This window comes from Solanum lycopersicum, chromosome 1 (assembly GCF_036512215.1).
Source record: "Solanum lycopersicum chromosome 1, SLM_r2.1".
Taxonomy (NCBI): Eukaryota; Viridiplantae; Streptophyta; class Magnoliopsida; order Solanales; family Solanaceae; genus Solanum; species Solanum lycopersicum.
This window is the reverse complement of record NC_090800.1, coordinates 46,599,240-46,619,108: the sequence shown is the minus strand read 5'-3', so window position 1 is coordinate 46,619,108 and position 19,869 is coordinate 46,599,240. Positions and strand designations below refer to the sequence as shown.

The 19,869-nt window shown below is 35.6% G+C and overlaps 1 protein-coding gene across 1 annotated transcript; it reads right to left on the bottom strand.

Moving 5' to 3' along the window:
• Positions 1-12,496: 12,496 nt before the first annotated feature.
• LOC138342192 (uncharacterized) lies at positions 12,497-13,426 on the bottom strand. Its single transcript, XM_069294409.1, has 2 exons — positions 13,140-13,426; positions 12,497-12,842 (listed from the first exon to the last, which is right to left on the bottom strand). The coding sequence occupies exons 1-2, from the start codon at positions 13,424-13,426 to the stop codon at positions 12,497-12,499; spliced, it is 633 nt and encodes a 210-aa protein (XP_069150510.1).
• Between the last annotated feature and the right edge of the window lie 6,443 nt (positions 13,427-19,869).

Genomic DNA, 19,869 nt, shown 5'->3' with positions numbered 1-19,869 from the left:
AGTGGTACAAGACATATGCATCTTGTATATATGCCAAGGTATTGAATTCGATCTTTAGAGACAGCATTGATTAAATATTTTTTTACATATGAATTATGTGTCAGTATGGAATTGGGAAAGAGAATCCAATTTTAATTTCCTTGAACAACACTTAATCTTATTTTAAACTTAATAATTGCATTTTCTAGATTTAGGAGACCCTAATTTGATTCCCATTAACCCGATAATATTACTTTCTTGTTCTTCAGTCCTTTTTCATTTTAAGGTAAAGAGGTTCTGGGTTCAATCCACCACAAGTTCAATATTTTTCTTTTAATTTATCTCTTAACTTTCAGACCTATCCAAGAGGTTGTGGGTTCAATCCCCACTCTCCACATTTATTTTCTCCTTTATTTTTCTCCTAACTCTCTCATCCATAAAAAAGGTTTTGCGTTTAATCCCCACTCACCACATCTATTTTTCTTTTCATTTCTAATGAAATTTTTATGTAACATTCATTTGGTGAGTTCAGGGGTTCAATCCCCAATGACCTCACATTCATAAAAAAACATAGCTAATTTTCCTTATCCTTAGCCGAGACTCGAAATTTCCAGCAAGCTGGAAATTTGTTCTCTTCCAATCTATTTTCCTTTCAATATTTTGTTGATTTTTTTTGTATCTTTAATGTAATGATGTCTTGGATTCAATCCTTAGTGGTGTCACGTATTTTACATTCATTTTTCATTGCATTTTGTACCACTTTTTTTGGCCGAACCCAACCAACCTAATGCTAGAAATTTGTTCACTATTTTCATCTTATTTTTATCACCATTCATACGTTAATTCTAAAGGCATTTCGTGGATCATTTGTTGCATGTTTTAGTGTAATATTTTTATGATTATATTCAGCTAAAAATTAAGATTAAATCCATAAACATTACACCACTTTTATACCTCATGATTTACACAAATATTCGCACATAAAATTCAACAATAAAAACATCATTTTTAAGGCTTAAAACAAAAAATTATGTCACGGCACACACATACATTTTTCACTAAATTTCGGAAGACATACTTCATAGTTCATACAATTCCTAACAAAATATCATGAACATATTATCACGAAAATCACACCTCATACCTAATATACTAGCAAACATACAAAATTAAGATCAGTGATAAAAGCTAGTGACAGGGAACATGTAATGGAGAACAATCCTAGTTTCGAAATAATATTATTTGAGTCTTAAGGGTCTCTTGGTAAAGGAACCAAGATTATGAAAACCAATTCCTTATTTTAACGTTGTTCAACACTTAAAATTGCTGCCCAAAACTTCTCCAAATTCACATCCGATCCCGTAACTCACACCTTACCCTACTAGCGTATTACATTTTGCTTAACTTTTCTGATTGCTTTCTCGTTTGTGGTTTGCGTGCAAGTTCTTCAAGTGTGAATAACTTTAGTTTTATGATTTTTTGTCACGTTTGGCAGCCAAAAAGAATGTGCGAAATGAGAGAGAGATAGACGCGAAGGAGGGAGTGATAAACATGAACGAGGTGAGTGGCTTAGGATTACGTGAAGTAGTTGAGACTTAGTCAACTAGGACTCTTTCAAAATTTGAAAATATCATATAATTAGTTTAGTGAAATGACCATAATTCCCTTAAAATCATATTATAAACCTCAATTTAATCCACATAAGTGTTGCTTCCGTCGAGGTTCGAACCCGTGACATCCCCATCCTGAAAACGGGTCCCTCTGGGTCGACTCTACCCAAATTGCCCCATTAATTAATAAATTAATAATAATAATCCAATTTTCCTTTTTCATAAATCAGTATTTAAATATTAATTAATTAAATTAATCCACCAATATAAATAATCAATTTATATCATTGCTCCCAGCTAGGTTCGAACCTAGGTGGAGCAAGATTTTGCTCAATGGGCAATTTTTTCCCTTTCTACCCAAAATGCCCCTCCACATTATTTAATAATTAATTACATATTTAGGGTAATTACAATACTACCCTTAGCCTGCAAAAAGACCATTTTACCCCTAGACCCTCCTTACTTAAGATATCCCCTTTTAAAGTCCGGTAAAGACTCTTCCGAGTGAATCTTCATATTTGGGAGCCCTACATGCCTGGACCCAACCATTCATAGATCAACTAACTCTTCATGTTAGTTGGCTTGGATGTCTCAAGGGTCCAGAGGTCTTTTTCTATGCGCATCAATCCGTGTAAACCTGGTCTAATCACACTTTCTAGACACATTAAGCATTACTTAGCATATCCATTTTAGAGTTGTTACATTATCCCCCCCTTAGGAACATTCGTCCCTGAATGAAACTTCTTATAATCTATCACAACACTAGTCATATCATACCATTTGTATTATACAAAGTCAGGGAATACCAACAAGGAATGGAGGAGTCAAGGAACTTAGACTTAAGAGTAGAAAATCTAACCTCAAGAGCTGAAGATATAACGGTGGCGGGATCTCATTTAGGACTTGCCCTCCCATGTAGCACCCTTAACAAGATGGTTCCTCCATAATACCTTCATTGTGGAAACCTCTTTCTTTTTCAGCCACTTTACCTGCTGGTCTAAAATCTCAAAAGGAACCCCCTCATTGGACATGTCTTCATCAACTCACAACCCTTCAAAAGACAGAATCGATGCTTGATCACCAACATACTTCTTTAACATACAGACATTAAAAAATGAATGAACATAAACTAGCTACACAAGAAACGCCAACTCATAGGAAACCTCACCCACACGTTGTAAGATCTTATATGGCTCAACATAATTCAAACTCAACTTCCCCTTTCTTCCAAACCTCATCACCTCCATCATAGGTGATATCTTCAAATAGACCTTGTCACCAATATCAAACTCTAAGTCTATTTTCTATTGTCTGCATAGGAATTTTACCGACTTTACGCAATATCAAAAATGTCCCTAATCACCGTGACCTTCTCTAAGGTTTCATGAATGATATCTGGACCCAAAATTGATGAATCTCTAACCTTAAACCACCCAACTGGAGACGTATACCTTCTACAATGCAGCACCTCAAATAGCGCCATCCCAATGTTTGAGTGGTAACTGTTATTATATGAGAACTCTATAACCGGCAGATGTTCATACCAATAACCTCTGAAGACAATCACACACACTCTCAACATGTCCTCCAATGTCTGAATAGTACGCTTTGCCTGCCTATCAGTCTGAGGATGAAAAGAAGTTCTAAGCTTTAAATGAGTGCCTATGTTCTTTTGGAAGGATCTCCGGAAATGTAAAGTGAATTGAGCTCCTCTATCTGAAATGATAGACAAAAGAATGCCATGCCATCTCACAATCTCATCAATGTAGAGTATCGCATAATCCTTGGCTCTGTAAGTAGACTTCATATGGATAAAGTGGGCAGACTTAGTCATCCTGTCCACAATAACCCATGTGGAGTCATGTTGTCTCTCTGTCTTCAAAATACCAACCATGAAATCCATATTAATGGCCTCCCACTTTCCAGTTGGAACCTCGATCATCTGCGTAAGAACACCAGGCTTAATATGTTCTACCTTAACCAATTGACAATTAAGACACTTGGCCAATGATCAGCAATGTACTTCTTAATGCCATCCCACCAATAAATCTGCTTAAGGTCATGATACATCTTGGTGGAACCTGGATGTATCGAACATTTTGAACCATAGGCCTGTGAAACAATTTTGGTCCACAAATCATCCACATCTGGTACACACAACCTATCATGGTACATAAGTATGTTGTCACCTCCCAAAACAAAAGACTAATTCATCTTTACCAACACTCAGTCATTCAACTCCATCAACACTGGACCAAGATGCTGACCCTTCTTCACTTTAACTACCAAGGATGATTCAGAACTAGAATGAAGTGAAACACCCCCACTAGTAGAGTCAACCAACCGCACACCTGGTCTAGCCTGTCTGTGTACATTTTTTACAAACTCCTTCTTCTCATTATTAACGTGGGTTGTACTTCCCATGCTCATCTTGCTCAAAGCATCAGCTAAAACATTAGACTTACATGGATGGTAGGGGACATACATGTCATGGTCCTTCAATAGCTCCAACCACCACCAGTGATTTACATTCAACTCCCTCTAGGTGAACACTACTGTAGACTTTTATGGTCTGTGAACACATCCACATGCACTCTATACAAGTAGTGCCTCCATAATTTCACTATAAACACCACAGCTGCCAACTCCAGGTCATGAGTGGGATAATTCTTTTCATGAACCTTGAGCTGTCTGGACGCATAAGCTATCACCTTACCACCCTGCATAAGAAGACAACCCAAATCAACCTTATATATATCACAATAAAGAGTGTAATTCTCACCACAATTAGGCAAAGTAAGCACCGGGGCTGAAGTGAGTCTTTTCTTGAGCTCGTAGAAACTCTTATCACAAGTCTCCGCCCATTTAAACTTGACTTTCTCCTTCGTCAAAGTTATGAGTGGTGCATCCATGGAAGAAAATTTCTCAACGAACCTGCGATAATAACCAGCCAATCCCAAGAAGCTACAGATATCTGTGGGAGTAAAAGGTTTTGGCCACTTATTAAAAGTCTTAGTCTACCTGGAATCTACCTCCACACCTTTTTCAGACACAACATGACCTAGGAAGGTAACTGATCTAAGATAGAATTCACACTTGCTAAATTTGGCATAAAACTGATGTTGTCTATGTACCTGCAGGGTTAGTCTCAAATGTTGTTCATGCTCTTCCTTGAACTTAGAGTAGATTAGAATGTAAATAATGAATGCTATCACGAAAGATTCAAGGTATTAGCAGAAGACTCTGTTCATGAGATCCATAAATGCAACATGTGCATTAGTATAACCAAATGACATAACTAGAAACTAGTAATGACCATAATGGGTACAAAAGGCAATCATTGGTATATCTTCATCCATAACCCTAACCGGAAGGTACCATGAACGAAGATCAATCTTCGAGAAACTAGAACCTCTGAGTTGGTCGAACAAGTCATCTATTATGGGAAGTGGATACTTATTCTTAATAGTGACTTTGTTGAGTTACTGACAATCGATACACCTTCTAAGGTTTCCATCTTTCTTTTTTACAAACAACATTGTTTCTCTTAACTCATTGCTCAGAATCCCTATCATAGCGACCCTTGAAAAGTTCTCCTTAACTAGCCTTGACCTTTTCCCTGCCCAAGTGTGCTTCTTCTTCCTACTTTTATTTTCTTCCACTTGATGGACATGTACAATAAGCCTGGAAAGGTCCATGGTAACATGCAGCATAGCTGCCCTACACTCCTCTCGAGATCCTCAGTAATCTTAGATCCATTTTAAACCAAAGGATTCATTCTCGTGAAGTCCCTTAACATGTTAGACATGGTGCTGGAAGGAAGGTTCTCCCTGGGAACACCTTGTTGCTCCGCATGGGCTGTCATAGCCTGAGCTTGTAAAGTGATGCCTTCGACCATTTCTTGAAAGGTTGTCCTCACTTCTTCATCTGTCAACGTAGTTGGGTTATACATGTATCTCCATTCTAGCAGCTCAAGCCTATGGTGGAACTTGATTTACCCCAGCAGCTCCTCCTCCAATCTCTCCGCCTGCGTTTCTTCTTGTATTCATCTTTGTGAATCTCAAGAGTTGATGCTAGATACGCTCTTAACACCACAAAATAAGACATAAGAGAAGGCACAATAAGATCAGAAGAATGAAATTTTCTTACGCATGATGCAGTCTCTATATCACGATAATGGTGCACTTCACTACCATGACTTAGAAAAAACTCAATGTGGTTGATATGAACTTATTATCCTCGGAATTAACCTAGGTATCTGATGCCAACTTTGTCAGGACTGGAGTCTAGACTCCAGACGAGACCGGCATCATTGACCTCTCAGAGGTCACAGACAGGCCTACATACGCCATCGTTCATCTATGTTAATTTCATATGAAAAATTGAATTTTTTGTTACTTAACATCTATAAAAGAAAATCTACTTAAACTAATTAACATTTACAATTAACCATCTATTACTACGATCATCAAATGAAAGAAATAGTTTCGTACTGAAATAAGTGTATACTTGCCAAAATGGCACCAATATAATGTCTGAAATAAGATGAGAAAGAAACACTAGTAGAACATACTCCAAGAACTCAAACCTATATCTAATCTAGAATTAATTGGCAAGCGTCCTTGAAATCATGAGGGCCTACCAAATTCGGATGAATACTCCACGTCCAGATAGCTTCAGCGTCGACATGTATGGTCTAACGTTATCCTGTGCCTGCACTAAAAAATGAAGAGTTGTATGGATTATTACACACTTGTACTAAGTATGGGTATATGAAAGCACATACCAAGGCCGTGCATGATTATAAAGATCTCTTTACTATCAATATGAATTATGGTGGACTTGCCAATATCAGATTAGGAAAGTCATGTCATAAGGGTAACATGCATCATCATACTTATCATTTTGCAAACAACACATAACATATTACACATATCATATCACATAGTTCATATCACTCTTTCATATGCCATGAGACCTTGGAATCATGGACTTGACATTAAGTCTTCCCAAAATGAGGGCTCAACATATGGGACCTCAACTAGGGAGCCTTCTTTAACAATCACAGAGTATGCTTCATTCATTCATACATACTTCAATATAATTCTTTCATATACTAGTACAACCACCAGTCTTACCAAGGATGTAGTTTAATACTGTCATCGAGTTCGCGGTGCAATGAACAAGAATAACCAAGTTTTATTACTTAAGTCTAGCTCACCTCTTGATTATACTATCCTAACACCTTTGGTATCGTTCATTTCAATATGTTCATTCGTTTAGGCTGGCCTCATTCTTTCTTTGGGAACTTTAACCTTAACCGACATAGATCATGTGAGCATCATGCAATCCAGTGTGTAATCCCCACACTGAAAAGAGGTGGAATCACGGGCCAAAGTGAACCAAAACATTCTAGCGTATATAGGGAATTGAACCATGCTTGATCCCTATATTGGATGTATAGGTTCAAAAACTAGGAGATATAAGTAGATCCATACACAACATGCATGATAGTATCATCTTATGGGAGTTATGTTAACCTCCGCTCTTCCCAAAGGAAGGCGTCACCTCTCATAGCTTGTGTATCGGTGCTCAATAAAAAGATCCATTACATACAACTCATACATAATGGAATCTTGCTTCTACCATGAGGACATCATAGCTCATTAAATGATTTCTCATCTCATCATTAGTATTAAGTATGCATTAACTTCAATACTTTCATTAGAGTGTTCCTAGAGACTGGTCTCTTCATTAGCTTTACACTCTCATAGGTGAGTACATTTTTGTAACATTTACTTAGGCTCATTTGATATTGCTCTCATCTTTCACATTATCCTTTAATCATATTATCACCTCATTCGTTAACTTTAACACATTTGATTTTCATAATTACTCACCCCTTCACGAGAATGATCATTTCATCATATGCCAATGCACTTGGCCATTTAGTGTGTTTCTTACTTTTAACCCTTCTAGAATACATCATTTTATCACATAAATCGTAGGATCACTTACGTTTAAAGGTATGCTAGACTTATGAGTCCACACATACAAGCCCTATGGCTTCATTCATAGTTTTTCTAAGTGATTCATGTTTACCCAATATTATGAGGTACAAGACTTACGCATCTTGTAGATCTGCCAAGGTATTGATTTCGATCTTTAGAGGCAACATTCGTTTAATATTTGTTTACGTATGAATTATGGGTCAATACGGAATTGGGAAAAGGAAATCGTTTTGAATCCCTTGAACAACACTCATTCTAATTTCGAACTTGATAATTGCATTTTTCAGATTTGGGAGACCTAGTTCGATTCCCATCAACCCCGTAATATTTCATTCTTGTATCCTCTCCTTTTTAATTTTAAGGCATGGAGGTTGTGGGTTCAATCCCCCACAATCTCATTATTTTTCTTTTAATTTATCTCTTAACTTTTTCACCTATCTAAGAGGTTGTGGGTTCAATCCTCACTCTCCACATTTATTTTCTTCTTTATTTTTCTCCTAACTCTCTCTTCTATTCAAAAGGTTGTGGGTTGAATCCCCACTCACCAAATCAAATTTACCTTTAATTTTTCTCATGAAATTTTCATGTAATTTTCATTTGATGAGGTCAGGGTTCAATCCCTAATGACCTCACATTTAAAAAAATTTAAGAACATAGCTAATTTTCCTCATCCTTGGCCGAGACTCTAAATTTCCAGCAAGCGGGAAATTTGTTCACTTCCAATCCAGTTTCCTGTCAATCTTTTGTTAATTTTTTTTATCTTTATGTAATGATGTCTTGAGTTCAATACTTAGTGATCTTACTTATTTTATATTCATTTTCATTGCATTTTGTACCACTTTGTTTGGCCGAACACAACCTACCAAATGCTGGAAATTTGTTCACTATTTTAGGTTTATTTTTATTATCATTCATACGTTAATTCTTAAGGCATTTTGTGCATCATTTGGTTAATCATTAAATGTAATTTTCTTATAATAATATTCAGCAAAGAATTACCATTGTCCAACAACATCACACCACTTTTACACCTTATGATTTTCATAAACATTTGCACATAAAATTCAACCATAAAAACATATCATTTTTAAGGATTAATACCAAAAATCATGTCACGACATACACATACATTTTTCACGAAATTTCGGCAGCTGTACTTCATCGTTATTACAATTCCGAACACATTATCACGAAAATCACACTTCATACCTAATCTACCAGCAAACATACCAACCTAAAATCTTTGATAGGAGCTAGTGATATGGAACATGTAATGAGGAATAATACTAGTTTCGGAATAGAATCATCTGAGTCTTAAGGGTGTCTTGGGAAAGGGACCAAGAGTAAGAAAACTTATACATGACTTTAACGTTGTTCAACAGTTGAAATTTCTGCCCAAAACATCTCTAAATTCACAACAAATCCTGAATCTCACACCTTACCCGACAAGCGTATTACGTTGTGCTTAATGTTTTCGGATTGCTTTCTCATTTTTGTTTTACGTGCAAGTTCTTCAAGTGTGAAGAACGTTTGTTTGCTGATTTTTTTCATGTTTGGCAGCCAGAAAGAAAGTGTGAAATGAGAGAGTGATAGACGTGAAGGAGAGAGAGATAAACGTGAAAGAGGTGAGTGGCTTAGGATTAGGTGAAGTAGTTTAGACTTAGTCAACTAGGACTCTTTCAATCTTTGAAATTTGATTTGATTAGTTTACTGAAATTACCATAACGCCCTTAAAGAATCAGATTATAAACCTCAATTTACTCCACTTAAATGTTGCTTCCATCGAGGTTCGAACCCGTGACATCCCCATTCCAAAAAATGGGTCCCGCGGGGTCGACCCGACCCAAACCGCCCCACTAATAAATTAATTAATAATAATAATACAATTTTCCTTGTTCATATATAAGTATTTACATATTAATTAATTAAATTAATTAATAAAGTTCAATCATTGCTCCTACCTAGGTTTGAACCCTGGTGGAGCAAGATTTTGCTTAATGGGCAATTTTGTCCCTTTCTACCCAAAATTCCCCTCCCCCTTATTAATTAAATAATTAATTACATATTTAGGGTAATTATGGTACTACCCTTAGCATGGAAAAAGAACATTTTACCCATTGACCCTCCAAACTTAAGATATCCCCTTTTTAAGTCTAGAAAAATCATCCGAGTAAATATTTTTATTCGAGAGCCCTACATGGCTGGAACCAACCTTTCCTCTCTTAACTAACTCTCCAAGAGAATTGGCTTGGCTGTCGCAAGGGTTCAGAGGTCTGGTTCTATGCGCATCAATTGTAGGAATTCTAGACACATTAAATATTACGTACTATATCGATTTTTAGGGTTGTTACACAAGTAAGGGACACAAGTCTACCAACAGAAGACACATACATACTCAACATGTAGCATATTATTTAGGAAGAACGTAGGTATAACCAATATCATCTATAGCACACCCTATTCACTATTATAGTATGAACAATCTATAATATTACAAGTTTCGTATAATCTATCATGAACCATCATACTTGAACATCAAGTAATACACATAATGACTTCACTATAGTCTACTAGAGACACATAACATAAACTAGAAGAAGTCATTATTTCACTTCATATAAACACATAAGTCATCAAGACCATTACAATATTCACATAATCAAGTTATAACATGTTAAAGCCATAATACATAAAGTAATGCTGACAAGGAGACATTGTTTCACAATTCATAAAGTAATGCCGGAAGGCCCACATAATTCACAAGAATGGCACATAAGCACCGCCACTATAATTGGATAATACCATACAACATTACTATCTACAACCTATACTACACAATATAGAAAAATTTAGGTCAACATACCATTGTTCCAACCTCACAACCTATATCCATAGTTAGTTAATCTAACACAATATACCCAGGTTCTTACCAATAGCCATAGTCAAGAATTCAACCCAACAATTACAATATGCAACAAATCAAATATAATAGGACATGAATTTATCAATTTAGGGAATCTATTGACAATTCTAGCATGATTCATTCATAATTTAATAGCACTAATCAATCAACAGAAGAATTCAATATCATAATGACATAATCAAATCACCCACAAAGTAGTGAAAACTAGGGTTTCATGAGTTGCATGGTTCATAGATATTTTATGTTAAAATCATCAAATTATAATCGATGCAATTAATAGATAATGATTCAAAACAATTTATGCAAGAACCTATGGCTAGATATAAAAATTGAACAATTTTATCTTTTGAAAGACATTAGAGATCACTTTGAAGTTTGGCTCCTTCAAGAAAAGAGATTCAAGGATGAAGACCATACCTTAATTAATACGAGACCACGAATTTGATGGAGACATGACGTAGAATAACAAAAGAATTTTCAATCCAAGCTCTATTTTATGTTTTGGCTCCAATGAGTTCCAGAGTGTTTTTTAGAAATTTGGTGGGTTTGATTTTTAAAAGTGAACTCCTATAAGTGTTGAAGACATATAAACCCACTGAAAAAACCTAAAATGACCCTAAGAAACCGTCCAACTAATTTTAGGAATGCTAAGTAAATGACCCAATTACCCCTATCTTTATCCAAGACACCTACAAAAATAACATGTACCATTGACGAACATCTCACCTATGCCCCGTAGCCCAACCCACGAAGCATCCTGCTAGTCCATAATTTGGGTCAGAAATTTGGCATTTTGGGAGCGTTATCTCCCTAGATTATGTTTTGACCAACGCCTTCCGCCTAAGGGACGTCGACCAACCTAGTGGGCGTCGATTGTCATCCGTAGGTGAGAAAATTTTTAGACAACCTTAGCTCACACTTTGGGTCCTTTTCAAGGAACCCTTGGTTTGCCCTTGGGCTGTTTGACCCAGACGTTTCAAACCCGAATATGTTTGTATACATGTTTAGGACCTCTAACATCAATTTCACCCAAAACGAACACGTTTAACTTGATTAAAAATACTAAGGCACACAAACACATTACAAGGCAAACCTTTCAAACTTCATGAACATTCTTGATCATTTGACCTCCAAATTTTGGTGAAACTTAAAACACTTCCTCCTCACCTCATTATAACCCATATTAGGATTTCAAAACATCAAGACACAATTGTTAGGCTCTAGTGTCACCTAAGTAATTTTAGAGGTGTTACAATTTCCACTACATGGACAATATTTTTCATTGAATGACACACACTTGCTTTTTTTTAACTCTTTCAAGATAAGATACTCAATAATAAAAACACGCAACCGTACAACAGCATACACAATTTTCAATTTAGAGGAACACCAATTTCACATACTTTAAGAGACTCAAAAAACAACAAGATAATAGAATCAATTCTACGACATCTTATGAAATAAGACTCACATTCTTTGTTTCAAATAGCAAGAAATCCTTCTACATTCATTTATCATGATCATATACATCAATTATATACACATTACAACAATTTTTAACAAAAGAACAATTTATTCAAAATATGAAAATTTTTCCAGTGAATTATTAAGGCACCATAGTGAACTACGTTTAAATTTCAAAAAAAATGCAACACTTAAGCAATTTATGATGAAAGCATTACCATATGAGAGATAAAACCATACAAACACAATTTACAAAATAATTATAAATTCATGAAATGCACAATGCAAGGAATAAATGAAATTCAATTACAATAAGACTCCTAAATAGAATGCAACATGCAACATGCTACTATGACATTCTAACTCTAAAACATTAATAGAATAGAGGAGAATAAACAATCAATCAAAACTCCACTTCTCACCAAAATCCCTCACTTAGAAGGAACTCATAAAACTAAAAAACAAGTTATAACACCAACATCATCATCATCTTTCTTTGATCCCTTAGCTCAGACTGCATAGAAATGAGCCCTTCTTTGAACATCATCACCCCGAATACTTGGAGGAACTTTCTTGCGTCCCTTTAATCTAGATGCAATTGTAGGACAATGCCTCACCTTATGTCCATCGTTACCACAACAAAAGAAATTTCCGGTACAAACTAGACATTTCTCGTAGTGCTTCTTCCCACAAGTAGCACAAGTAGGCTTACCAACTTGACAACCACTATCCTTCTCAAGTTTGACCTTAGGATCCCTAGGTTCATCTTGAATTGGATCTTTCTTCCTGAACCAAGGTTTTCTCACTTGGTCCACTCCTCTTTTAATTTCTAGAAATCCTACTATGCTTTGAATCCTTAATGGATTTAGCATACACCAGGAGTCTTGACAAGTTCATGTCATCATGAAGCATGGTCGTACGACACACTTATTTCACAAGGTCGGCAACATCGGTCACAAACCTACTCATCTCATCCCTAGGGTTAGACACCAAGATGGAGCATACCTATTTCCTTGATTGATATTAATTAACTCTTCAACCATCACCTCCCTTCTCTCACGGGGAAGCTAATTCCCTAAGAAAGCCTCCATAAACTCCTCCCACTCTATAGGACCCGACTCAACCAGCCTATTATCTTTGCATTGAGTGTACCATACTTGAGAAACCTCCTTAAATCTATATGAAGCCAACTCCGCTTTCTCCCTAGAAGTCACCCCCATTGCACTCAACACCTTGTACACACCATGTAGAAACTCTTGGGGATCCTCTCCCACCTTAGAGCCAAGAAATATAGGAGTATTCATCCACACAATGTATCTCAATATAGATGTCATAATGCTCTCCATAGCATTTACTCTAGGCTCAACACCCTTATTCGTATGAGTAGTCATGGCTCGGGTTAAAGCAAGTGGAGCGTCTCTAATCTCCCCATTAGTCATATCCCGGGGAACAAGAGAAACCTCATTGCCTTCACCTCCAATAGGAACTTGAACACCTTGATCGCCTTGAAGAACTTGATAAACTTTCTCTACTTGAGGATTAATTTCCTCATTCACCCTTCCCTCTTAAATCCTTCTAGAGGCCATCCTTCTATTAGTCAACTTAACTTTCTATAAACACAAAGAAAAGCATTAACAAATACACTCATAAATTTTACTCTACGACACGACACAAGAGTAGATAAAGAGGGGACACTCTATCATTCTATAGCCTCTAACCCATAGATGTGTCGCGACTCACACCAATGAACAAAACTCTACAATAAGCGCATTTATGAGACTTTTTGGTTCCTAAGACCACTTTTATAACCTATGTTCTGTTCAAATTTTGTCACATCTTGAGAGTATACCCTAGAATAAATAATGTTCTCGTATTGCGACACGACGTAGCTGACCTTTCGGAGGTCTTGTACAAGCCCTTTGACATCAATCATTTTATACATGTATGAAAATAAGTGCAGAATAAAAACTTTTCACACGAAATATGTTAAAACAACTTTCATATAAAACCATAGGAAAATACTAAGTCTCTACATATGCCAACCTTAGACTCAAGAATACTTGGTAGAAGATCCGTACAATACAAATATTGAATTACTTAGTCTACTACAATACTTGAATAGAAGAAGTTTAAACATAGTCATTCCCTCGAGTCAAGTGAGGACATACTTCAACTTTGTTTTAAAGATTCCTAATTTCCAGTCATTCCTACAAGACGCCTCTCACCTTCCGCCTACACCTTTAGATGTAACAGAATGTATGGAATTAGTAAAATGCATGTACTAAGTAAGGCATAATGCATAAATTCATGAGAAACATGCTATTTTTTAGTATAATTTCATACTAAAAGTGTAAGAATAACATTTCAAACACATTACAAATCATATTAAATTTATAGCAACATTAAAATAACCTTATAGTAAGTTTACAGTGACTTAACTATAAGTTCACCCATAATTCACATTTCACAATATCACATCACTAACATATACAAAACATATAAACATGAGATCCTTCTTCCAAAGGTGATTCTAAGGCTCATTTGAGTGAGTTATGAGGCGACCGCCCATACTATCCCTTCACATACAACTAAGATATCTTTTAGACTACCAAGGATAAGATCATTCTCACTACACATAAAAATATATATAATATGACATTCTCGTCTTAAAGTTTATCAAAAGACATAAGTAATTAAAGACGAGACCGCCCATACACCCTCTTCAAGATTACCTAAATAATCCTTAAAACTACCTTTGCTTAGATCATGTCTACTTTATCAACTAACTTTCCTATCTAGAGTTATTCTTAAGACTTCCCTGGGTAAGACATGAAAAGACCATTCATATGCCCCCTTCACAACATAACTAGGCAATCTTTAAACTTATCCTAGATGATTACTTATTCATTAACATGCTTTCTAATTTAAGTCAGTATCTTTGTTAGTTCACTTAATAGACATTCAACATTTAAGGACATTCAAGTAATGGTATTAGAGAAGACCTAGGTACTAACTAACATCTTCAAAGACTAATCGTGCAATGTCTAGATAGTGTCCCATACCACCACTTAAAATTCATGGAACGTCTTCAACACTAGTAGGTATCCCATATGATGAGAATAGGCAATAACCGACACAGGACATACTAGTTATGCATAGAATCTTGAGTCACGAACCTACTCCGATGGAGGGTGATCTACTTGTCATTGGTTGAACTAGGACACATCCCATGTAGGAACATGGTTAAGGAAAATAGAGGGTTTTTTTGTTCTCTAAAATAATCATAGTTAGATCAACTTTGTAAGAATACTCACTCAGTGCTATCCTTTGTTCTCATAGAGTATTTCAATAATGGAGCACAAGAAGAGGTTTTGTATCTAGTTCACAACCGAATCACATTACACCATACCAAAGAGGGTCCACTAAGGTTACCTACAATGGTCAAGAAAATAGCTCAATGACTTTCCTAAGGATGATTTCAACCCGTTCCTTCCAACCAACCCTAAGTCCACCATTCACAAAATTAGGATACCATTAGGGCTTTCAACTTGAAGGATATCATAACCGTCCAACTAGGTTGAAGGTTCCACATAAAGGACCTTCTTAACAATTTTCAAGGTCACATGTCCAACATACATACAAGACTAAGAAGTTTTAGCATATTAAGTCAAGAAGTCATATTCACATTCTACATGTATGAAGTAAGGGACACAAGTCTATAATCAAATGACATTGACATACTCCACATATAACATATCATTCAAGAAGCACATAGGTATAACTAATATGATCTATAGGTCACCCTATTCACCATTATAATATCATCAATCTAAGACATTACAAGTCTCATATAATCTATCAAGAATCATCATACTTCAACATCAAGCTATACAAATATTGACTTCACTATAATATACTAGGGACACATATAATCAACTAAAAGAACTCATGCTTTGACTCTACATAAACAAAAAATCATCAAGACCTTCACCATATTCACATAATCAAGTTATAAAATAATAAAGCGACAATGCATAAAGTAATGCCAACGAGGCCACATTGTTTCATAATTCATACAATAATTATGAGAAGGCCACGTAATTCACAATTATAGTACATAAGCACCGCCACCATAATTATGGACCATACCAAACATCATTACTATCTATGATAATTTGATAAAGAGAAATTTAGGTCAACATATCATTAATCAAATCTCACAACTTCATCCATAGTCAATTCATTCAACAAAATATACCAAGGCTCTTATCAATAGCTATAGTAAAAAATTCAACCCACCAATTACAATATACAATGACTAAAAGATAATAAAACATCTATTTATCAATTTAGGGCATCCAACTAACAATTCTAGCATCATTAATTCATAACTTAATAGCCCTAATCAAACTACACATTAATTCAATAATAGTATGAAATAATCAAATCACACACAAAGTAGTCTAAACTTGGGTTTCATGAATTGCATGGTTTCATATATTTTTTTAGATTAAAATTATCAAATTTACATGAATTCAATCAATATAAAATGGTTGAAGACGTTTTTCGCAAGAACCCTTGGCTAAATATCAAAATAAAACAATTTCATCTTTTGAAAGACTTTAGAAATCACTTTGAAGTTTGTCTCCTTGAAGAAAAGAGATTCAAGGATGAATACCATACCTCAATTTATTATATACCACAAATTAGATGAATTATTGATGGAGAATTACCAAAGAATATTCCACCAAAGCTCTATCTTTATTTTTGGCTGCAACGGAGTTCTACAGAGTTATTTAGGGATTCGGTAGGTTTGATTTTTAAAAGTGTATTCATCTAAGTGATTAAGACTTCTACACCCACTTAAAATAACGAAAATGTATCTAAGAAACCGTCCAAAAAATTTTAGGAATGGTAGGTGAATGACCTAATTACCCCTATCCATGGCCGAGCCACTAGCAGAAATTGCAGGTGCCATCGACAGCCACCTCACCTATGCCCCGTAACCTAACCAACGGACCGGTTGGTTGTTCGTTGTTTGGATAAGAGGTTGGATTTTAGAGAAATAATATCCCTTTACCAAGTGTTGTGCAATGCCCTCCACCTACAGGGCGTTTTCCAACCTAGTGGGCGTCGATTGCCATCCATAAGTGAGGCAGTTTTTGACAGCCTTAGCTCACTCTTTGGGTCCTCTTCAAGGACCCCTTGGTTGGTCCTTGTGGAGTTTTTTCCGGATGTTTCAAACCCGAATATGTTTGTATACATGTTTAGGACCTCTTATATAAATTTCATCCAAAAAAACATGTAGAACTTGACAAAACACAGTAATACACAGAAGCACGTTTCCAGGCAAACATTTTGAATGTCATGGACATTCTTAGATGTTTTACCTCCAAACATTATTAAAATTTAAACACCGCCTCCTAACGTCATTATAAAGCATTTTACGATTTAAAAACATCAACAAAAAAGTGTTAGGATCTAGTCTCACCTATGTCGTTTTAGAGATATTACATTATTGTACTAGACTACTATTGCTAAAAGTGTTTCAGACTTCCACTTTACTTTTAAAATGTTGGAATTGAAATGTTTGTTTTGCTCCTTTAGTTCTATTTCATATGTAATGAATTTTAACTGACTTCTATGCGGTCTATCGAGGTCATATACACAATGTTACACCTAGGATGTACCCCTAGGTCATGAAAAACTTGTTAGTTAGAGCACAAGATTAGAATGGTCATAGTATGTACCATAAGCCAAATTGATTAGAGTCTTATATCGAGTGAGAAGCGCGCCATATTTATGATTGAGAGACTATAAGATTTTTATAAAGATCCACTTTTTCATCACTCTAAAGTCGTGTGATATAGTTTTACTCTATAAGGTCTCTCTTCCAATATTTATCTGATGCTCCACATGACATGGCTACTCAAAGTAAAATGCTAAAAGGAATATGAGGGCAATGAGAAACAAGAAGCTTCTTCTCAATCTACTAATGTTTTGAAAAAAATTTCATTGAGCAAGTGTCAAATGCTATTTTTACGGATGATTTTTATGTGTTGGCTCAACCCATGACAACCCAATATAATAAGGAGTTTCCGATTCCCATAAACATAAATGTGGGTACAATGGCATCTAAAGTGAGAGAGTTTACTAGGATGAATCCTCTATAGTTTAATAGTTCTAACAATAACGAAGATCCTCAAGAGTTCATTTGACGAGGTTTATACGGTATTGATGATCATAGGATTGAAGGTGGTGGAATAGGCGGAGCTGGACACTTATCAACTCAATGGTGTGGGTCAAATTTTGTTCAACCAATTTAAAGAAGGAAGCCCTAAGGATGTGGGTCCTCTTAATTGGGAGAAATTTAAGGTTGATTTCCTTCATAGGCTTTTTCCCCTTGATATGAGGGAGGAAAAGGTTCTTGTGTTCATCAAATATTCTTCAAGGTATTATGAGTGTTAGGGAATATTCATTGAATTTCACTAAGTTGCTTAAAATATTCCCCTACAAGGTTTCCAATCCACGGGAAAGGATGAGTACGTTCATTTTGGGTGTGTTTGAACTGGTTGTTAAAGAATTGTACGACCATGATCATTAATGACATGGACATCTATCATCTCATGGTTTATGGTCAATGGATTGTAGAGGATAAACATATAAAAATGTCTATGGAGAAAAAGAGTGATAAAACTTGTACTTGTAATTTCTCTCATGCGAATGTCCAATGGACATGGTTGTTCTAAATTTCTACAAAGGTTTTTCGTTAAAGGTTCGTGTAATGATCCTCTTAAGTTCAAAAAAATATAGTGTGTCTAAAACCTAAGCCTCAAGGAGGGAATGATAGTGGATATTCATTGCCTATGTCTGCTTGTTTTAGCACTGGAAAAAAGAACGAGGGTAAATGCCTAGCCGGCACAGATGGTTGATTCAGTTGTGGTAAAATTTTTCATAAGATATGGGTTTCCCTATGCTTATGAATAAAAGAACAGAGGGAAAGAGAGCATCTCCAAATGTTTCTGTTCCAATTATCCAATGAAAAATTGATTATGTGCACTTCAGAATAGTAGTAAACAAGAGGGTTTTCCGGATGTGGTTACTAGTATGTTTGAAGTCTTCATAACTGATGTTTATGATTTACTTGATCATAGTGATACCTTATAATTTTGAGATATACATGGCGATGAGGTTCGATGTTCTACTATATGTGTTGTTAAATTCTTTTTCTGTCTCTACTCCTACGGGTGATTCTATTATGGCTAACAGGGTCTATACAAAGTATCTTGTTTCCATGTCCCATAGAGTTAATATTCTTAAGTTGGTAAATATTTATATGTTGGACTTTGATGTTACCCTTGGAATGGGTTTGATGCACTCATGTTATAGTTCTATTGATTGTAGAAATCATGTACTCAAGTTTGAGTTTCTGGATAAGTCTGTCCTACAGTGGAAGGGGGAAGTTCTAAGTCTAAGGGTCAGTTTGTCCTTTCTATTAATGATAGAAATATGATTTCTAAGTGTTGATTTACCCATCTAGTTAGAGGGACATATGTAGGTTCCAAAACCCCTATTCCTGAGTCAGTCCCTATTGTTAATGAGTTTTTGGAAGTGTTCCTAGATGATTTACCTAATATTTCTCTAGAAAGGGAAATAAAATGTTGACCTTCTTCCACACACAAAACCTATTTATTTTCCTCCTTATCGAATGTCCCTGCTAGAACTGAAGGTGTTGGAAGAAAAATTAAAGGATTTATTGGATAAGGGTTTCATCCGATCTAGTATCTCTCCATTGGGTGCTCTAGTTTTGTTTGTTAGAAAGAAAGATTGTTCTCTTCATAGACAATTTAAAAAAATGTAATACCCCATATTTTCCGATGCT